This window comes from Macrobrachium rosenbergii, chromosome 21 (assembly GCF_040412425.1).
Source record: "Macrobrachium rosenbergii isolate ZJJX-2024 chromosome 21, ASM4041242v1, whole genome shotgun sequence".
Lineage (NCBI taxonomy): Eukaryota > Metazoa > Arthropoda > Malacostraca > Decapoda > Palaemonidae > Macrobrachium > Macrobrachium rosenbergii.
In genome coordinates this window covers 40,470,676-40,492,563 of record NC_089761.1, presented here as the reverse complement: position 1 = coordinate 40,492,563, position 21,888 = coordinate 40,470,676, and the positions used below count along the sequence as shown (strand labels likewise).

The 21,888-nt window shown below is 34.9% G+C and overlaps 1 protein-coding gene across 1 annotated transcript in view; it reads left to right on the top strand.

The window, feature by feature from the left end:
• Positions 1-21,888, top strand: part of LOC136849460 (axoneme-associated protein mst101(2)-like) — a 63,785-nt gene that overhangs the window by 32,519 nt on the left and 9,378 nt on the right. Inside the window, exons 6-7 of the mRNA XM_067122810.1 lie at positions 376-555; positions 3,851-3,886. Of these exons, the coding sequence (XP_066978911.1) occupies positions 376-555; positions 3,851-3,886 (216 nt within the window). The remainder of the gene's footprint in view (positions 1-375; positions 556-3,850; positions 3,887-21,888) is intronic.

Genomic DNA, 21,888 nt, shown 5'->3' with positions numbered 1-21,888 from the left:
TTTATGGCACATTTTCTTTATATGCACATAAAGTCAGGCTAGAACAAATGCGAAACAAAACTGCCAAAGTGTTTAGGTTTGTGTATACTGCATTTATATATTGTAAGACATCTGATTCCGATCAGATGTTCATGTACTGTGTAATATCGTCATGATGAACACCTTTGATTTGCAACCTGCTCTTTTTAGCTATGGATCTTCTTTCAAGTGTGAATGTCATGCATGTCATGTGAATTATTATGTAGTTTTGAGTTGTGCAAAAACCATTCATATATTCTAGTCATTTTTCAACATAATGTACATTGATTAGTTTCGTATATTCCCATATGTAGTACTTTCAGAATGAAATAGCACATTCCATCTCTGTATTGACAGATCGAATCCAAAAAACTGACTTGGACTGCACAAAGTAAAATTGGATCGCTGGACAACAAGGACCACAAACCAGGTGGCGGCGACAAGAAGATCGAGAGTCAGAAGCTCACCTTCAAAGTGGGCTCAAAAGTAGGCTCCAAGGATAACATTAAGCATAAGGCTGGTGGAGGCGACGTGAAGGTAAGACTTCTGGCATCACTTTGAGAATGTGTTGAAAAAGACTCAAGTTCAACTTTCAGAAACCAAGATTAGTTGTTGATATAAATCAATTTCCCCTAACTAAATTTAATACAGTGGTATTTCATGGTCATTGTACAGTTTCTGTTTATGAGTATACAGTTAAATATGTTTATAGATATGACCAAAAATATTATTTAAAAAAGTCTTGGGAAATAGAATTAAATGGTTTGATAGCTTTCCTGCTGTCCGGTTGGAAAACCAAGTGTCATCACAGCTCCATCACAGATCTGTCCTGTAGCCCACAGCATTTTGAAAATGTGGCCCTTTGCATCTGCTGATGTAATTGAATTGAGGAATTAATGGTCATTTGTGAGGATTAATAGGATATGATATATGATGCTATATATATGTCCCTTATATTCCATTCTTTACTGTGATACATATTGATGTCCCTTTTTGTGCAACTTTATCATTCTTTTGATATTAAAAGCAGAAGCATCACTTGATTGCCTCAGTATTCCCAGGGAATCAGTGACCATCTTCATTGTCAAGAGTGAAACCTGTATTCAGCAAGTATCAGTCAAAAAAACTTTTTTATTCCTGTTTATTGAATACCTGTTTGTATTGAAATCATGGTCAAGTTTACTATGCATCAAGCACAGTATGATACATGATTGGTAGTATCTTGGCCATAGCTGTTTTTATACTTGTGTACGTAAAACCTAAGATGATCCATGAAGAAAAGACCTCCCCACAGTATTTGCAGAAGTATGTGAACTGACATCTTAAATGTGCTCCCAGAAAGTGAAAAACGGGTCATTTTTTATTTCTGTTGATGTTAAAAGGTCAACCATTTATCTGACAAGTGCCCATGAGTGAAAACTGCTAGATTAAGCATCTCAACAAAAACGTATCTGTTGCTTTTTATGAAATGTAATTGAAAAATTCCATTGACCACCAGATTTACTGCTCCCTAATACTGTATTATATTTCCATTGGCTCTTGATGGGTCTTTAGGATAGACTCCAACAATTATGAGCAGTAGAAAATAAAAATACTGTACAGTACAGTAAATGAATAGTCCATTCATATTTCAAAATACATGAGTTTAAGTCAAATTAATTACACAAAAAGTGAAATTTGGACATGGTAAGAGGGTTGCTTTCTGATGTAGGTATCTTGGGCGGGAACAATCAACCTGCAAAGATAATCTTATAATGGGAGTGGTTATGTGAGAATAGAGGTAAAGAATTAATAAATATAGAATTGCAGTGTACAAATGTACAGACTGATATGATAAATCATACAACTGTCTTTAAATAAATTTTTAGGAAAAAATTTGGTTTTAATTTTATTTAAAATAAGTGAGAAATATGAAGATAAACAAAAATAAAATTGGTAGTCCCTGAGCAACAGAAAGTATATCATGAGATAGCAATGTTAGTAGAATTTGGTACTGAACTTTTAATACTTTAAGGGAATGGGAAATTATAAGTCTGCAGTGAAGATCAGGAGGAGGAGAAAAGATTGCTTGGTTAGAGGTGTCCACACAAATCAGAAAATAGCAGAATGTAGTGGTACATAACATTGTGCATTATGGCACTTCACCGACAAAAATTCTGCCTTAGCCTACTGCTTTGAGAAATTATAACAAGACAAAGCAGCCCTGAGGTAATCTTGTAAACAAAGTGCTGTACTGTACATGAAAAATTTGACTCACACCTCTCAAGATCAAAAGTTGGGTACAGTATTTAGAAAAAAGGGTTTTTGTGATAAGGTCTGTGACTGAGCAACGATGGCATTTGCTTTAATAACTGGATGGAAAAGAATTGCTTTCAATTTCATTTCTGAATCATGAGAAGTTTCTTTCAGACTGAGATTATTGAATGAAGAAATATAATATCTTGCATTGTTTTTCAGGTGATTATGTTGCAATATTTTAACATAATGAATTATTTGTAGTGTAGTATTACTAATTATTTATGTTATGTTTGTCATTTTGTATTTAGACTTCTCCTTATCATTTGCTGGTTTTTGTATATGCAGATTTGCCTTTGAGGATTTGATTCATGCTGCCATTTTTAACCTCTTTAGTTGTAATTATACTACAAACATGAATACTTACTCTTACTCTTTTGAAGTACAATATAGAAAAACCACAGGGTAATAATCTAGAGTATCACTAATAACTGCCCCAGAGACAGAATTAGTATTTACTCAGTTAGTTTATTTAGATTAGTTTGGAAGAGACTTTGTAAGGCAAGGAACTCTGTTTCAAATATTTGTAGGGTATAATCATTTTAGCACAATGTAATTCATATACCAAACCAGTGATAGTTGTTCTAAAACATTTTTACAAATCAGAATAGAAAAGATTGTTTATGATTGTGCAATTTATCAATTCCTGTAGATTTCAGTTCATAGTAAATATGGTAGTTCAGTTATATCTTACTTCATTTGTAGTTTGAATATTCCATGGAAAATCAAGGAAATAGGACATAGTCTCTTAATTTGTAATGCATGATACAGTATGTTTTAGTATTTTCTTCAGAGAGTACTACTTATGTGAAAAATTTAAAAAAATACGTATAGTTTTAGATTTTATAAATTTAATTTTGCCTAGGTTCCTTACTGCACATCTCAATGATGTGTACTTTGCCCTTCAGTAACTTGTATGATACCTGATCATCATTTAATCAAAATGATAGTTTCTTATTAAGAATCTAACTACAGTACTGCATACTAAAGCATATTTCATTTATGTCTTGCGAACTCTTCTGTGCCCTTTTTAAATATGGCGGTATTTTGATTAACTGATGATTCATACACAAAATTTGAGCCATGATCACAGAACAACTATTGCTGTTTTCAAGATACTGTATGATATTGTACTTTTATCACCTTTAGTTTTGTGGTAAATTTGAACATGGACGGGCTTGGAAATTATAAATAATTCTTAGTGGATGCCCCTTGTGAGTACATAGGCTCTTGCAAAAGTGGCTGTGTTCTCATTTACTTCAAGATATTGATGAAGTTAGAACTGCTGAGGACACAAAAGCAAAATTCATTTTGTTTCAGCCCGGAAACTTTTCCTTTTGTAGACCACAAAACTGTAGGAGGATATAGGACAATCCATCAAATTCTTAAAGTAATTATTCAGTTGTCCAATATTAACACACTATACATTACTTGAAAATAATCTGTAAATGTGGCTCTTACTGCAAGCAGCAAAGTAAACACCACTGAGTCGTGTATTCTTATAATAAAACGTTTTGCCACCATATTTCTTTGGCAGCAAAAGAAGAGTGAAAAGGCAAAGTCAGTGGAGAAAGTAAGTTTTTCTTTGGAAAATGACAAATTAAATGTGTTCTGCCATTTGCACTGCTTTCATATAGTACAGTACAGTAGATGGTTTAAATTGACAGCTTTACTAGGCAAGTCAACTTTGGTGCCAAGAATTACTGTACAAAAAGCTATTCATATTATTCATGGTGAGTAAAATCAGTGGGGGAGTTTAGATCTGCATGTGCTCATACTCGCATCAAGGAATCCTTCTCTCTCCTTGAGGTAAAAGGTATTATGAATTAGATGGTATTCGTTAGATTTATAGACGGCTGCTGAAAATTTAGGCGGCTGTACCATCAATTGTATCCTCTTGTGCTGACAATACCAATATGAAAATAAGTGATTTCAGCTTTTAGTGCTTTTAAAAACTGCTTTTGAAAACTACTTTTGTTTGATGGTAGTGGCTCTTCATTAAGAAAATCCAAAGATCATTATAAGCTGTGTATTTCAGTGGCACAAAGCAAGTTAAAGCTACTGGTAACTTCTTAAATAGATACATAAAAGTTATCATTGGGTTGTTTTAGGAAACTTATCAGTGGAAATCTTACATCAAAAATATTTCAACCTAATTTTAAACTATTAAACAGAAAACTTTCTAGATAAGATGATTGAAGTATTATGGACAAGGTAACTATTCTTCCATGTTGACTTTGATGTCGTACAATCCTGTAAGCAGTTTACTATATGTTTCCCAACTTCTTTTGGGTCTACTAATAAGAAATAGGGTAAGACTTGTTATATAGCTTCCAGAATCACTCATGAACATTTGATAATTTCTTAGGTAAACACATGTGCAACTAGTAATTAGTTATTTTTGTTACTGGTATGAATGTTGTGAATGATGAAGATGTTCAGGGTGCTGTATTGTAATCTTGTTTACTGCATTATTAGAGTGCTAACCAAATATATACTTGATTGGGGTTTTGGACTCATTTGATTCCATGACAGGGCCATTAATTAGGTAACAGTACCATTTAACTTTATAATACAGTATGATTTATAAACTATGACCTATGATTTATAATGTGACATAAAAGGAGGATTTTCTAATATATACATTCTCCCAGTAGTTGCTAGGTAAATAGTCATTCGTAAAAATGTTAGTGTATTCCTCATTCAGTGTGTGCATGTGAGAGAGAGAGAGAGAGAGAGAGAGAGAGAGAGAGAGAGAGAGAGAGAGAGAGAGAGAGAGAGAGAGAGAGAGAGAGGTGTCCATTTTCAGAATGCCACAAACTTCCCTTCAACAGAACAAACAATAATTCATCTTTGGAGACGATTAATTTTCTCCAATTCCTTATGGAATAGAATTTGAAACTAGAATTATGACGTTCGCTCTGAGTTTTTTTATAATAATAGTACAGTATAACTTGGTTGAAGGGTAAGAAAGTTAGCAATTGATGTCTTATGTTATTGGATTCTCAGTATGTAGATAAAATTCTCTCATAGAGAAATGTTTCCATCTTTTTAACACAATAGTTAAGCAAGAGCTTGCCAACAATGAAAAGTGAACAATTTTAAGAGAAGACTGAACACTATAGTATCTTTTACTGTTTTAAAAAATACTCTTTGTTTGTTATATTGGGTACAACCTCCATAGTACTTTGTTAAAAGGTAATGAAGTGCCATTTTACAAAGTACAGTTGCACTCGTCTTAATGGATATATTAATAACCATCAGGTTAGTTTTATATTTTCAAGTTTTTTTGAGTATGCAACTGATTTTTCTGAGTCATGTACATTAAATAAGTGGGATGATTTGCATTTAATTTGGTAAAAGTACATCCCTTTCTAGTTTTGTGATTTTTTCATTCCTTCCAACTTTTGCTTCCCATTACACTCTCTTATAATCTATTCAACTTTTTGCAGAGAATACTACCTTCCTTGCCTCTTCTGTTGTATGGTTCAGCTCTTCTTTCATCCTAATGTTATCCATCTGATTTACTCATTAATCCCTGAGCAAATCAACTGCTCTACATTCATTCTTCTGCCATCCATACAAACATTCACTGCTTAGTCTTCCTGGTTGCTGGTTACCCTCACATCTTTACATTCAATTTGAACTCAATTTTACAAATACCCTCAAACTCTTTCACCATTCACTGCAACTAATTTAAACTATCAACAGTTAGTAGTACCATCTTCATATGAAACGCCTCCTTTTGAAGGCGGGGTTATAGATATGGCTGGAATGTTAGCTTCTGACGAGGTGCTGAGTGATCCTGAGTCAGCTAAATCGCGAGGCCACAGTTTCCAGATCTTACGATCGGTTTTATGGCCCTGGGCACAATACACTCGCTCACTGTTTTGAGTTCGTGCAAGGCGGTTTACGTATTCAGCACTTCTAGTCTCTCGATGCATAACAACCAAGGCTTAATTGTTGTTCTTTCTCTATTCTCTCTCTTTATTCTTTTCTCTCTCTGTCTCTTTATGCTTTCCTATCTAATTTTTCCCACACCACTACACATACATCAGACACTCCACCATCTATTCCTGGTCCCTTTTCTTGTGGTAGAACTTTTAACCTGTATCTTCTGACCCTTATATCATTTTCCTCAACTAAAACTATCTTGCCCTTCCTTGCTCAGTTATTGTTATTCATCCTACTTTCTTAATTAGGAACCTACTATATATCTGTACCACGTTATGCTGAGAAAGATTAGCTTCTGTAACTCTTACTCTTACTTTCATTTCCCTCATATAGAAAGGAACAGTGATTTTTCATTCCCATTCCTTTAGAACCTCTCCCTCTTGCAAACATACCTTTCACACTCTAATCAGCCACATAACTACAATATCACCACCATACCACAGCATATCACTTGTAATCACATCAACTCCTGCACCTTTCCATTTTTCAGCTGTATTTGCCATCCTTACATCAATAATCACTTCTGCAAGTGTTTTAAAATTTACATTAACTTGCATCTCAAAGATGCTTCTCTTACTCTGTCTCACACATTCGACAACTTGTCAAAATACGTTCCCTAACACTCAACTGAACGTTGCTTTTTTGAAGAGCATCATTCATTGTGTATCTTAATTGTAAGTTTTTTGCTCGTCAGCTTTTTTTCTGCATTTCCTTCTCTCCAGTGTAAGTTCTTTCTTCCCCTGAAAGACTTTGTAGGGGCTAACCCTAAAATTGCCAGTAAACCATACCTTTTTTCGCATATTTTTTCCTTGACTACCTTATTGCTTTTATGTATACTATTGTTATCAGTGTCTCCTTCAGTAAACTTCTAATTTCATTATGCTACCACTTACAGTACATCTTTTATTCTTTCTTCCTTCATGCCTTTCTATGTACAGTACTGACATATGACTCCGTCCTTGAAGTTTTGCAAACTGCTCATGAACTATACTTCCAGTTCATATCTTTAACCTTAACTGGTTTTTCATCCATTCTATGGATGTTACTGTGTGCTTGTTAGACCAGAGGTTTTCTGATCAGCAAAATTAAGAAATATTTGGAATGGACAATCTGTGGATGAGTGGCTGCAACTTAACACTTTAGATACTTGGTATTTAACCCTAAAGTTCTTTGTAGAAAGAGCAGCAGTGCAGCTGCTAACCTCATCTCTTCTCTATGTTGTTAAGGAATGAAATGTTGACACCTTTTGGACCTACTTGCTTTGAAGGAAGGTGTATACTGTAGCTAAGAAAATTCACAGATATAGATACGTGTACATACTTAGTTGTGTGCCAATTTTGATGCATAATCATTTTGCAAAATCAACTACAGGGCATATCTGTTTCCGCAGTTTTCTGTGAGGTTGTGGCTGATTACTAGCCTCCATCTGCATATAAACAAAGAGAACCCAGCTGTCTTCCCTTGACCTGCCTGGGTGGAGATTTTTTGCAAAGCTCATATTCTTGATTTATGCAGTTTCTTCACTTGTGACTTATGTTTTGTGCTAATATGACTTGTGCAGAATATACATCTCATGGTAATATCATGTCCATTTTAGTGTCACTAGTGTTCTTTTAAGAAAGAAGATATTTACTGTAGTTGAAAAAATGTATAATATGTACATTTATACAGTTTGTACCAGATTTGATGCCCAGTCATTTTGCAAAATCAGGTATATCCATTTTCCCATAATTTTCTGTAAGGTTGTGGCTAATCACTAGCTTTCATCTGTCCTTCCTTCACCTTTGTATAAGCAGAGAACTTGTCTCTGTCTGCCCTTGGCTGGCATGGGCAGAGATTTTTTGCAGAGGTCTTATTCTTGATTTATGCATTGTTGTGTTGCACTTGGGCCTTACATTTTGTGCTAATGCTATCACTAGTACAACATGTACAGAAAGTACATCCCATAGTAATAACGTACCATTTTTAGTGTGATAAATTTGGTTTATTAACCAGAGAAATACATATTCAAACCATGTAAAGCTATGCCTGTAGACATAGACATGAGTTTGGACCCTCCAGAAAGATTTCTCTGTGTCACCAAATTTTGAGTGTTTTAAAGATGCAGTTGCCTCTAGACCCAGCCTTTAGAGACAAAAGGCTGAAGAGTAAGAATCCATGCGATAGCTGTACTGTACAACAGCACCATTACGAGAGCCTTTGATACAAAAAGGTGAAGGCCCCCAGCAGTCCTCATTAACAAATGCTCAGCACTAGGAAAGTTTCCCTTGCAGAAAATTATAAGGACAGGACCTTGAGACGTGGAGGAGGGCGATATAAAGTGATAAGGCCGCTCCTTATGGAAATAAAAGCCCTGGGAGGAAAAGTGCAGTCAGATTTGAATGGCAATTACTAAGTGAGCAGCACTTGATCAAGACATCAGTTCGCACATTACAGTGGGGTGTGGAAATCTTTCGGTTAGTTACTTTTACAAGGAATGCAAGTTAACAAAGGAATTTGGTAAAACCACGGGAAACGGTTCTGAGATGCCATTTGGGAAGAGTGGTGCAAGCATCCTCCGACAAGGCGACGCTGTAACAATTCTGCATAACTCACCAAAGACTGGCATGATGACTATGTTACAAAGAACATACAGAACAGGAGTGGTAACTCTAAGGATCTGTCCTGATTGAAAACGTGATTAATAATAAAAGCCTAAGTGTGAAGTTGGAAACAGACATCCGCGCTATACGGGCATCTGTGGACCCCGACTGCTCTAAGAAACTTCAGGCTCAATCTTCAAGAATTTAAAGGAAGCCATCAATTGCAAAGGTAGCTCTACTATGTACTAGCCCATGTATTGGTGAGTGTTATACTAAATTTCTTGTTTTATTGATTAGTGTATTGTAATTATTATGACAAGATTATATGTGCTCAATCAGAATTTTTTTTTGTGTGGCATCTTTGTTCCATTCTGCTTGTATATTTTGTGTATGTGCCACTATTTAGGATATATACAAGTTGTAGGAACAACTAATGAATTTATTATAAATACTCTACAAATAGATCTGGTCTTGTTGGGATTTAAGCCCATAATTTTGTCTTCCTTGGGCAGTACCCTGTCCTTGCAACAGCCAGAGCTGAAAAACAGTTTAGATGCCATGATGGAAATCATATTCGTTTCATATATCATCCATGAGTTCTGAATCCTGGATGTTGATATGTAACAAATATATTGTTTGAACTGGTTTTGTCATGCTCTTTCTTTGCCCATCAACTTTGCTCTTGATAGTTTTTTGACTGGGCATCTTAAATTATCCAAGTTCATGGCCACCCATTTCTCTTGGACTTTTCCATTCCACTTGATATGATGACAGTGAAATCCAACTTATGCCCTCTACTGCGCTGACATTGTAGAAGTTCATATTGCTACAGGTAACTGTGAGAGGTCTCACTCATATTACTGAATGGCTTTTTAAGACTCAGGTGATCTGTTTCAGTTACATATTTTTCCTATTTATCTAAGCATGATGGTGAATATGTAGTTGTGTTAGGAATATTGTACTCATATATAGGGCATTGGTCTCTTGTTTTTAGCATTGTTGACCTCATAAGTTAAAAAACCAGTTAATGTCATATCAGTCAATCTTTTTTTTCCTTCATGGCACAGTTGGATTAAAGGAAGTTTGTCTAATCAACAACCATCATGCCCCTCTTGAATTTGTCTCTAGCAGTAAGGTATCTTTGAAGTCCTTATTTTGACCAGTATTCCAGTAAGCCGAAGGAGAATCCCTCTTCCTTGGAACCCTTATAGCATCCCCTGCCGGTTGGGGAGCTTATCTCCCACTGTTGTCATGGTTTGAAATTTTGTCCTCTTCTGTTTTTCCACGTTTCTATAACTTGTACTCTTTCAAGAGGTTAGGCCATCATTCCTTTAGGATTACATTCCCCTGTTTTCTTTTGTTTGTCATTGTCAAGAATCTGGGTAATGGCATTCAGTTGTCTATCCTGTAAAACGTAGCATAAAAGAATTTGAACTAAATTAAATTGAAATAGTCGGCTATCACTACTTATCAGAGGTAGAGCGAACACTTGCAGCAGTTGGATTTTGTTAAGAATCGATTACTCAGAGAGGTCAGTCTTCACTGGAAATTGCAAGTTCTTAGTGTTCTAACCTTTATGCTCTTGAGATCATGTCTTTCCTTTTATAAAGAAAACATTGAAAGTATGGAACCCCATATGGCTCAGTTTCTTTATGGAAATGGAAAACTTGACAGTGATAGATCAGTGGTACTTTCTTTTCCATTTCCATTGTTTTTGTGCTCAGGTGCTACAGGATGAGCAAGTGTATTGTCACTCACTGCACCTACTTTCCATCCCAGTCGCATTCCTTCAGTCCCAGTCTCACTCTGCCATATGAGTTCATGGTGTTCTGGATTGCCTCCTGTAAACCTTTTGTGGTACGGGTATCTTGGCTTTTTTCTTGGAATCCATTTTCTAGCCCAATTAGGGCATGGCATCAAGTATTCTCATTCATCCTGAGACTGGCCTGTAATTCTGGAAATGCTGTGGGCCTTAGTCAGAAAGCTGGAAATAGATGTGGGTTGACAGAGTTTATTGGTGATGTGATACATACAGGGATCCAAAACCCAGAGAATAGAAAAACAAAGTCCGGTGGACAGCAGATGGTTCTTCTAATTTTGCAGCACTCTTCTTAAGCTGTTATTTTGTTGGTAACAAAAGATTTTATAAAGATGGGTGTGTATTATGTTATGAGAGAACTTCCACAGTATGAAGTGCCCAATGAAATTTCTTTAGCACTATCTGGATTGTTGGAGCTAAGGATGAAATATTTTCTGACAAAAACATAAAGACACACAATAGGATATTGAACCTTTCTTTTTCTCCGTAGAATTTTTCTGCATTGATGTAGAAGTCACAGGAGAAGCCTCATTTTCCCATGTTTTACAGTAGGGAATAATTGGAAGCTTGTTGAAAAATCTTAGCAAAGTTTAAGGACTTCTTTATAAATATTGATTAGATGCATTAAAAGAACATTGTTTCATTGGATTTGTCATTATGGCTGAAATTTGCAATTCATTTTGATTAAAATCAGGACACTAGACTATAACCTTTTTAAAACTCTCAAGTTAATTTTTTCACATTGATTATTTAAACACAACACAGATTTCCAAGAATATATTTTTATTGTTTTTACTGCTTGTAGCATGTACCATTATCTTGTTAGAATGGAGCATTATCATCCCATAGGCTTGCCAGAGGTTCATTTACAAAAGAAAAGACATTTTTCTGAAACTTTTTATTCAGGTTTTAAGATATTCACAAAAATTTTCAGGTAACATTTATCCCTAAAAGAAATAGCATTTTTACATACTGCACATGAGATCAATAACATTCTTGATTGTAGAATGTTTTCTGTCTGTATAGCATTCAATTAGCTCTCTTGACTGTGCAGTACAGCTTGTAAAACAAATTTATTTTGTCTTGAAGCAGTATTTTAAGGGTAGCTTTGCTTTAGTTAGTTTATATTGGCATTCTGATAATGGTCTGGATATCAACGGATATTTTCTACTGAAGTCAGTGCATGGCCAGGCCCAGTGAGCTTTTGGATTGACTTATCATTTTTTTTATACGCTTTGAAGTTGCAGTAGCAGCAGTATTTAGTAGCACAGCTCAGCTTGTACATTGAACAGGGAGTGTCACAACCACTATTGTGTTTTTTATCGTATGAACAAATGTCATAGAAAAAGTGTATTGAGTGATCGTGAAGATGCAGTATGCTTTCACATACTGGAATTGGATCATTGTTATGTATTTTGAAAGTATCGTACCATGCTATCTTTGATAACTGAAAGTTGTATTATTTTGCATAATACATTAAACAATATCTGAAGTGAATGAAAATTAAGCAAATTTTGGAAGACAAGTAGGGTATCAAAATTTTAAGAAGCCAGACTTTTTAAATTAGAAAGCATTTTTATGGCTAAATATTTTTTGTCCCTCTTCCTGACTTGCCAGTCTAAATCACACTCAGTATTTTTTTTTTTTTTTTTGAGTCCTGTTATAAATAAGTCCAAATTCACGATAGTTTAGCATTCTTTTCTTTTAGAATAAAGATTATGGAATTTTGTGTTTAGTCCCAAAACCAAGCAATGGGCTGATGAGGTTATTTTTTCATGGTAGGAAAAAAATATCAAGAAAAATGTAAAAAGTTTGTAAGGAGTATGTTCAAAACAGAAAATGAGGATTTGAAAAGCTAGTAGCATTCAGCTTACTTACTTCACTGGAAAATTCTGCACTGGAATCCTTAGAAAAAAAGTACTGTAGATCTAATAAAACTTTAAAAGAGGTCCACAATCCTTACAGAATTCTAGAAGGAAATCAAGAGATGCATCATCATCATCAAGAAGCGGTGGGAAGGACAAGTGTAAGCATAATAAACTTACATTTATTGTCATCACTAAAACTTGGCTGTGTAATGTTTTGTAATTATTTAGATTAATTGTGATATTACAAATTGGTGTCACACTTGCAGTGGTTATTGATGCCAATATCACTGCATTAACGTGTTTGCACTAGATGTAAAAATAGAAAATTGTGATGATTTATTTTATCACCCATATTTTGATTCTTTACAAGTAAGAGCCAAAATAAAATACTAAGTTTATTATAGAATTTTAATGAAAACTTGCAAAAATAGGTTTTGTCCTTGACAAATTTGGCTCAACTCAAAAACGTTATCCCCTCTTGAGAACTCTGGAAAGAATATAGTTACCATTCTCATCCCAGTACTGTACTCAGAGAGGAAACGCTGTCAGAATCCCAAGACGGACACATGACCAGCAACTGCTGTACAATCAAGGAAAAAGCATTTTTATTATCATTTCACAGGACTGGGACGATCAGTCTTTCCAGCTATGTTAACAGCACAAGTTCACACAATGATTAATGATTGTGATGCAAAATTGCACTTCACCGTTTACAAAGGATTCTGTCACTGATATCTCAAGATTTCTGGAACATGTTTGAACATTACATCCAAAGTTGTAGCAGTTACACCTTTCCCTTATGCAAATGGATTGTTTCTGCAACCTTTTTTCAAGAGCATGGTCAGAAGAAATTTTGCTGTTAGATATATTTCATTCCATGCTGTAGAAGGATAGTTTTTTGAGATAACCAAATTCACGTAGAAAGAGTCTAAGTTTTCCTTTGTGATTTTTAAAATGTTTACAATAGGCAAGTTTATTGGTAGATATTCGTTGCTATATTTTTACATATGGGCATTGTCTCCTATTGAGACTTGGTAGTCAATCATTGACCACCTTATAAGGAACAGTAATGATTACAATTTATAATCAAAAAGTAATTGTAAGTGATTTGAAAAGTTGTTGCTGCTGATGAAATTGTTATGTAGGCTTTAAAGTACGTATAGAATGAGTATTTAGGTAGCAAAGTCTTGATAGTTACCTGAAAGAATATTTGTGTATTATCAAAATTATGTAATTGATCCTGTGTTCAGAAATGTAACATTATAGAGCTTTAAGATGAATATTATGATAAAAGGAAGATGGCAATGGCTTAGACAAGTCTTACACACCAGCCCAGGAAAAATATGTGATAGTGGGTTCAGGTGGGCTCTTATGAGCACCAGAAGAATGGAAAGACCCAGTAGGTCTGGGTCTTTCAATTCTTCTAGATAAGAACCATGAGGCTGGAGATTTGTGGAAGTGGAATTACAGGAAAGACACAAGTGTTTGTTGGAATTTTATAGACAACTTTTGTGTCCTATGGTGTTGGAGGCAGTGATGATGATGAAAAGAAACATTGCTATCAATGGCTTAGTGATAATTTTCCCTTGCTGTTCCATTTCTAGCCCTCAGCTAAAGACAGTGAGCACAAAATTTTCCAAGAGCAAAAATGAAGAACAGTAGATATCGTCTGTTATTGATGTTAAGTTATATGAAAAGATAGATAAGAAGAATATATCGTTAGTTGTTTTTCCAGAATAAAAAGATTTATAAGAGCTTGTAAATGACTGCAATAGCAGTTCAGAAAATTCACTTTATTTACAGCGACAGCTCTTTGTCTCAGTCACCTCTTGACAGTCACCTGGAGAAGATATCTAAAACATTTTGCTTAATCCAGGATTGTATGTTCATACCTGATTTGGTATCTTGACAGTAGGCAGGACCATTAGTGTGATCCCTAGTTACTGTTTGGAGATTTTAAGTGTTGGCTGTAATTTTTAGTGGTACCAATAGGAGGATGAATGTAATCAATATGCTGTACATCAAAATACAGTGTATATTTCTTAATAACATTCCCAGAGGAGGAAGATTAGTCATTTTATACCCCAAACCTCTCTTTTAGTTAGTAGGAATTCCTTTTGTTTTATCTGATTTGAACCAGAGTCCAATTATCTTCTTTATGAACTGTTTTCTTTAGGATGCTCTTTATGTTGCAATGAACTGTTTGTGAGTTTATTGTTATAAAAGCTTTTTCTTCAGCTACTTGTACTGTACTTCTAAACACTGAAGTGAAGTGGAAATTTTAGCTTCACAGTGGAAAATCTTGTATTTTTTTCTATAAGAGGCAGAAACTCGTTATTAAGCTTTCGCTTGATTGCGATATCTTCGGGTGCTCATTCAACACTGATCAAGTATTTCTTCGGTCGGGTATTAAGATATTTAGTTGAAAAGGGGGAGGGCTTATCAACCAATTTGTAGTTTCCCAATAAAGGTACCTTGGAAACATCTTGGCTTGTTTCTGAAGGATTACTTTGCGGCAGACAAATTCACCAGTTGCTTTGATCTCTGACATGAAGAGGTGATCCATGTTTTATTTTTGATGTATGTACTGTATATGAATCTCCAAGAGTCAAGCATTCAGTTTGTCAAACTTAAAAGTGTTGATCAAACTTTCAAAACCTGAAAAAGTAGTTGAAGTAATCAAAGTTATAAATTTTACCATGTTCACATTGTAGCACACTTTTATTTCCTTGCTAAGTCATATAACAAGCAAGTGATCTTGCTTACTGTATAAAAACTGCTAAACATATCAGTTGGTTCCTTGATCTAACCTTCAATATTTCACAGATTCATAGAAAATGGTTGACATCAACTTTTGTTGGATGTGTTTAGAGTAGACTCTCATTTGGTAGGATGAAATCTTTTCCTAACTTTTTCACACAAGAATGCCCATATGGCAACAAGTATAGGCAAAGCAAAACATTCCGTATAAAGCACTACCAACGTGGCAAAGGTAAAACTAGATTTCATCCTTCACATGTAAAATTTGGAGTGTACAACAGTAGTGCTAGTTTATGTCTGTAAAGTACATGTGTCACTGTAAAGTATCTCCCTCCCTTCCTCCCTACCTACCTACGTACCTCCATCCTTCTCTACACAACTGCTACTCAAGTTACCATAAATACAGTCCAGTTGTTATGTTATGTTAACATAAGTCTCCCTTAAACTGAAGGGTAATGTTAATTCTCGGTATATATCAAAATAAAATACAAATTGGTTATCCTTATGAAAATAGGAAGGAAATAATGTTTTAAGAACATTTTTACTTGAAAATTATGTACAGTATGAGTGTAGTTGAAAGTAACCTGCAACTTGAAAAAATTATAAGTATTATACAGTATATATATATATATATATATATATATATATATATATATATATATATATATATATATATATATATATATATATATATATATATATAATAATTAATGTAATTAAGTTGGGCAAGCATAAACTACGATAAAAATTTCATGGTCTAATCTAGACAAAGAGGATTTGAGAAGTTTTCGACAAAAATACAGACATAAGTTATTATCATATAAATAGTAAAAAAAAAACATTCAGCACATTTCATTTATACAGTATTCAGTTAGAGGGTGTCTGTGCTGCAGGAAGAGTAGGCTAGCATACAAGTTAGACAGTCAGAAGGGGAATTTGCAAATTGGATGACTTACTTCACGTATCAAGGTACTGTACTAAAATGATAATTATCAGAATTGGAAAGATTGCAAGTAATTAATATATCAGGACAATTATTTCACAAATTAAAGTACTTGACTGATGTTTTAAGCCTTCTTCCACATGTAAAGAACTAAGGTTTGTATGTTAGGAAAAATACAAATTACTTAAAAATTTCTCATTTTAAATCATTTTGGTTGAAAATACATCATGTTGAGCAGTTTGGTGGAAACAGTTAACATTTTGTTTTGCATATGTTATATACATATTAAGAAGTGGATTTGGATGTCTGCTAGGCTGTTTCTCTCTCATTCTTCAAATCCCCATGAATGGAAATCAACTGGTACTGTTTTACATTTTATTAAAGGCGATGGTCTGTGGTGTTGACTGATTTCAACCTTTAAATTTAAAGGTATCTCTTTAATACTAGTTTAATGTACTGTGATTCTGGATTTGATTGTCCCAGTTCCCTAATTTTTCTCTGCACTTTTCTATTGTTATGAACCCATGGATTCCATTTGAAATAATCTATTCATTAAGTAAAATTCCTACACTTTTTAATATACATAAGTTAACTGGATTCAAGAGATTATTCCTATAAACATCACTTCAGTGATCCAATAATGGAAGTAATTGTCCTGATTTAACAGTTTTGTGACCAAACTGCAGAAGAAATGCACTGAACCTTCTTATTATCTATTTTCGTTTCTTTATACAGTACATGATAATAGCTTCTTACTTTAGTTTCATGGCAAACTATTCACAAATGATACTTCCTCAACTATATCTGTATTGTTTAGCTACAATAGCATATGCTATACCTCGTCACGTAGCCTAGGTTAGCTTAGATTCACTAGATACGGTTAAAGACAGTGTGATTGACTCGTTGGGTTAACAGTAAAGTATCTGGTGCGACTAGAGGTACCGCAGTGAATGAAAAAGCAGAGAAGAGAATTATTACTGTATGTATAATTTCTTAAACATTAAGCTGTGTCCCCTAACGAAAGGTAACTCCCAAGAATAAACATATCTGTCCCTACTACATTCATGCATTAATTTCTGAATCATTAGCCACTTTATACAACTACTCAAAATGATCATCACCAGCACATTGAACTCCCATGCACACACTGTAACATTCACTTGTATCTGTCAAGGCCTTTCCTCTCCATGACCTTCTTTAATCTGTCTGTGTGGTTCTTTATATATCTTCCTCTCCCCACCTTCCTAACACTTGGACTTACACAATTTTCACCAACCTATCATACTTCAATTGCTTCACCAATGCCTTATGTTCACATTTCTCACTCTTACAGTTTTTATGCCATTTTAACGACTTGAAGCCTTGTCTTTATCAATCAATCATCTTCCATGCTTGAGTTCCAAAAAATACTGTTATTTCTTACAGTTCCATATTGGCCTTCATTGACACTCCAAGTCTCTTCCCTTATTCAGTGAATCTCCTCTCCTCTCATCTTATTGTCATCTGCTATATTTACCCCAAATACCCATATGATTCAACCAGGTCCATTTGTCTACAATCCATATTAAATTCAATGCTGCATCTGCCTGGTTTTTTTTTATCGTTATGAACACCTTGTTCACATTTACTCTTAGCTTTCTCCTCTTGCAAACACTTACAAACTCTTTTATTGCACTAGCTTTTGCAGTTTACCTTCACTATCCCCAGTACGTTCTGTATTATAAGTAAAGCTCAAATTTTCTACACTTCATTTACAACTCATTTTTTACACCCCACAGTCTTGCTCCTAATATGCTCCCTTCCATGACATTATGTCTCTTTCCTCCCTTAGAGATATTCAGTAGCCATGGAGATGTAACACATCCTTTTGTCTCAGACTCATTTACACACAAAACTAGTCACTATTCTAACACACATTTTGTTTCTGTACATACTCAGCACCTCAATATTGCCTCTCTCGATGCAAACGTCTTAATTTACAACCTTATGTGTCAAATAGAACTTCTTACATAACTGTGTCCTGGCAAACGTTTGATCCTCACACCTCTTCCTTGTCTAAACCCACTTCATTCATCCCTTGTCAGTCTTTATCATCTGTCTAAATTGAGTGATGTTGTACCATTCTTCACATCAGATCCTGGTGTCTTACTATTCTTCAACAACTTCACTGCCTTCCTTGCATGCTCAGCAGGCACCTTCACAAAAAAATGTTCAAACTTACTCCATCATCTCAGGACTCCAGTCACTAAAGACAGCTCACGTCTAGCATCTTTATTCCTGAGATCTATTTGTTCATTAACTTTCTCCTTATCATTTGCTCCCAGTAAAATAACTTATTCTCCCTAAAATTCTTATTTCTATACCTCACCTTCTTCTTGACTCCCTATGCACCCTCCTGCATATGTGTACATGAATTTCTGCTCTGTCATGCAATTTCTTCTGAAGTGAGATCCTTTTTCATTCCATAAATCCTTCATTTCTTCACTTATATTTTTTCCTTCATCCTACCTCGTTTAAGACACATACTCCCCAGCCCCCATTGTTGTCAGATCCCACTATGGAATTTTATGAATATATTATCTTCTTCCACCTCTTTATTCTACCATATTCCATAAATTGAACCATTTTCCCCTATTTGCTCTTGTCAGTTGCATCACATCAAACTCGTCTCAGTTACATGTGCACCCACATATTCACCCATTCTTTTAGGAGAGTCAGAATTTGTTTGGGTGAGTTAACATGAAAGGATGGTTGCATTGTATGATGTGAATTGAAAGAGAGGTGACAGAAAGAGATGTGTCGTTGGTTGTATGTACTGTAGGTATGGAGTTCTTGAGAATTTAATGAGTCATATGGAAATGTGTTTGCAAAGAAACTTGGTTACAGAAATACATATTGGTAGTTTCCACAGAAGAATATTATCCTTTATGCTTGGGAAAAATGGGAAGGAAAAGTTGATAGATTACGTGTTCATATAAAGTAGATGGAAGAGCAGGTTGACTGGTGTAATATCAAGAAGAGGAGTCGCTGGAGATACACATCTGATCATTATTTGGTAGAAGCAAAAGTTAAGAAAGATGAATTGTAGAAGAAGGGGAAGAAATTGTGATTGCCAACTGGATAAGAAAGAAATAGAAGAGTTTATAAAGAGAAAATTGATAAATTGTAGGTTAGGGTTAAAGATGCAGAGAGTGAAGAAGTAGAGTAGGAATAAGTAAATTGTTGAGGGTGAGGCCATATGGATAGCTATGTGTATTTGTGTGTATAAGAGGGTAAGGACTCAAAAGTAAAATCAGTGATTTGTGAGTGGAAAATAGGTCCAGTGAAGGAAGAGAAAGCTTTGAGATGCAATTTCCTGACAGAAAAGATCATGAGCTGACATACACGAGTATGGACAGAGTAGTCAGTATGCAAATGTTAGAGAAAAAGGAAGCATTACCAATAGACAGAAAAAGGTAAACAAGAACTTGAAGGTGAATACAAGTTTGTTCTACAAGGAAGTAAACGGATCTCATAACAGAAGATGGAGTTGAGAGGTGTTTGAAGTGGTATAGCACTCAGTTGATGAAGTGAGTATTTTGTAGATTTGTTAAACATATAGAATAGAAGAGAGGCAGAGCTGAATGGCACAAGAATGAAATTCTTGTGGAAGTGGCCATTAGAGGTTGAAGAATGGGAAAACACCAAGAGTTGATGGGGTTACAGGTAAGATGCTGCAATATGGTGGGAATAAAGTGATTTAAGTGGCTGACCAGAGTTTAAAAGGTATTTCTGGATGAGGCAAAGGTTGTGGGTGAGAGGAAAAGTTGTTCCATTGTATAAAGGTAAAGGTAATAGAGGCAACTGTAATATTATAAAGCCATAACATTACAGACTTAGCATATCAGGGAAGGTGTACAGAAGAGTTTTGATTGATGAGGTAAAACAGATGACAGAAGGATTGGTAGGAGATAAACTGTGTGGGTTTATACAAGGAAGTTGGAGCGTGGATCAGATTTTTGCTAAGAAACAGCTATATTAGGAGTTTGAAAGTACAGAAAAACTGTGGCAAAGCATACATGAACCTAGAAACACCCAATGATAGAACTGATTGAGGGGCAATGTGGGGGACATTGTCAGTGTAGGATATAGAGGGAGTAATGTGGAGGACACTGACAGTGTATGGTATAGAAGGAGTAATGTAGAGGGCATTGGGAATATATGGTACAGTATAGAAAATAGGTACTAAGCACATTGCAAAGTTTTCTATACGTAATGGCAATGAAGTTTGTGTTAGAATATGTACAGTAGGCAGGAAATTGACTGGTTTGGTATAAAAGTGGGCTTGAGGCAGGGGTTTTAATGTAACCACAGCTGCACAATATCTTAATTGATGGAGTTATGCAAGTAGTCAGAGAACTATAGGTCAGAGGGCTATATGTGTGGGGTAACAAAATAAGTCATGACTGGAGTGTGGAAAGATTGATGTTTACAAAGGATACAGTGCTGATAGGTTAGTGAAGGAATGCATAAATTAGTATAAGTTTAAAAGAAGGTAAAGTTGAGAGCAAATGTGACTCAGAACAATGTTGAGGGTTTGTAGAAACCAGGAAGATAGAGCGCTGGATGTCAATAGGAACAGGAGAAGAATGGAAGTGATTCATATAAGTAGGGTGCTTTAAAAGAATGGCCTTAATATCCAGGAAGTGAGAAAATTTCTGCAAGGCAGGGGTGAATGGCAGAATGAGTGCACCGCTAATGAGCCTTCTGTGTATTGTATGAAACAGCTATTATGGCAGTTTTAATGCACAAGGGGTTCATCCAGTTTCAAAAGTCAAAGTATGAATGAGGCAGTGACCTTTGTCTAGATTTTTATCTTGGGCCACCCCAGTTAGGGAAAACAGCTAGTTGTTGAAAACTTGACAATTATACATACTGCATTATATATATATATATATATATATATATATATATATATATATATATATATATATATATATATATATATATATATATATATACGGGGTTCCGTTATGCGCTTTGTCGTAACCCGAAAATCGTAAGCCGAACATCGTCGAAAATCGTCAAAAATCATAAGAAAACCTTACTTTTAATGCTCTGGGTGCATTGAAAACGATGTAAACTGCATTATTATTGAGTTTTACATCAAAACCCTTCAAATTATGATTATTCTGCCATTTTGGGGCCATATTTCTTCCGTCGGATACGCGTAACCCCGAACATGCGTCGTAAGCCAGGAAATAATTTCTGATGAATATATTTGAAAAGCGTCGTAACCTCGAACGTCGTGCTTCGAACCGTCGTAAACCGGGGACTGCCTGTATATATATATATAAATGTAATGGAATATACTTGTAAAATAAAAGTACAGTATGTTCACTGGTGCCCTTGAAGATTGGATATTGATAAAGAATTTATGTACTTTGTAGGTCACGTACAGTGTATGGTCTTTTTTAAGCAATTACACTGGTTTTTAATACTGTCAGGGAATAATTCTTTCATCAAACCATTTCACAGTTGTCCTGAACTAATCAATCACATTATTCTTAATAGTATTCTTGTGGATGTACTTTGGGAAACCGTAAAGTATTTTGCTTAATATAGGACTGTAGCAACACTTATCTACTGAATTGTTTTTTTTATTCTAGG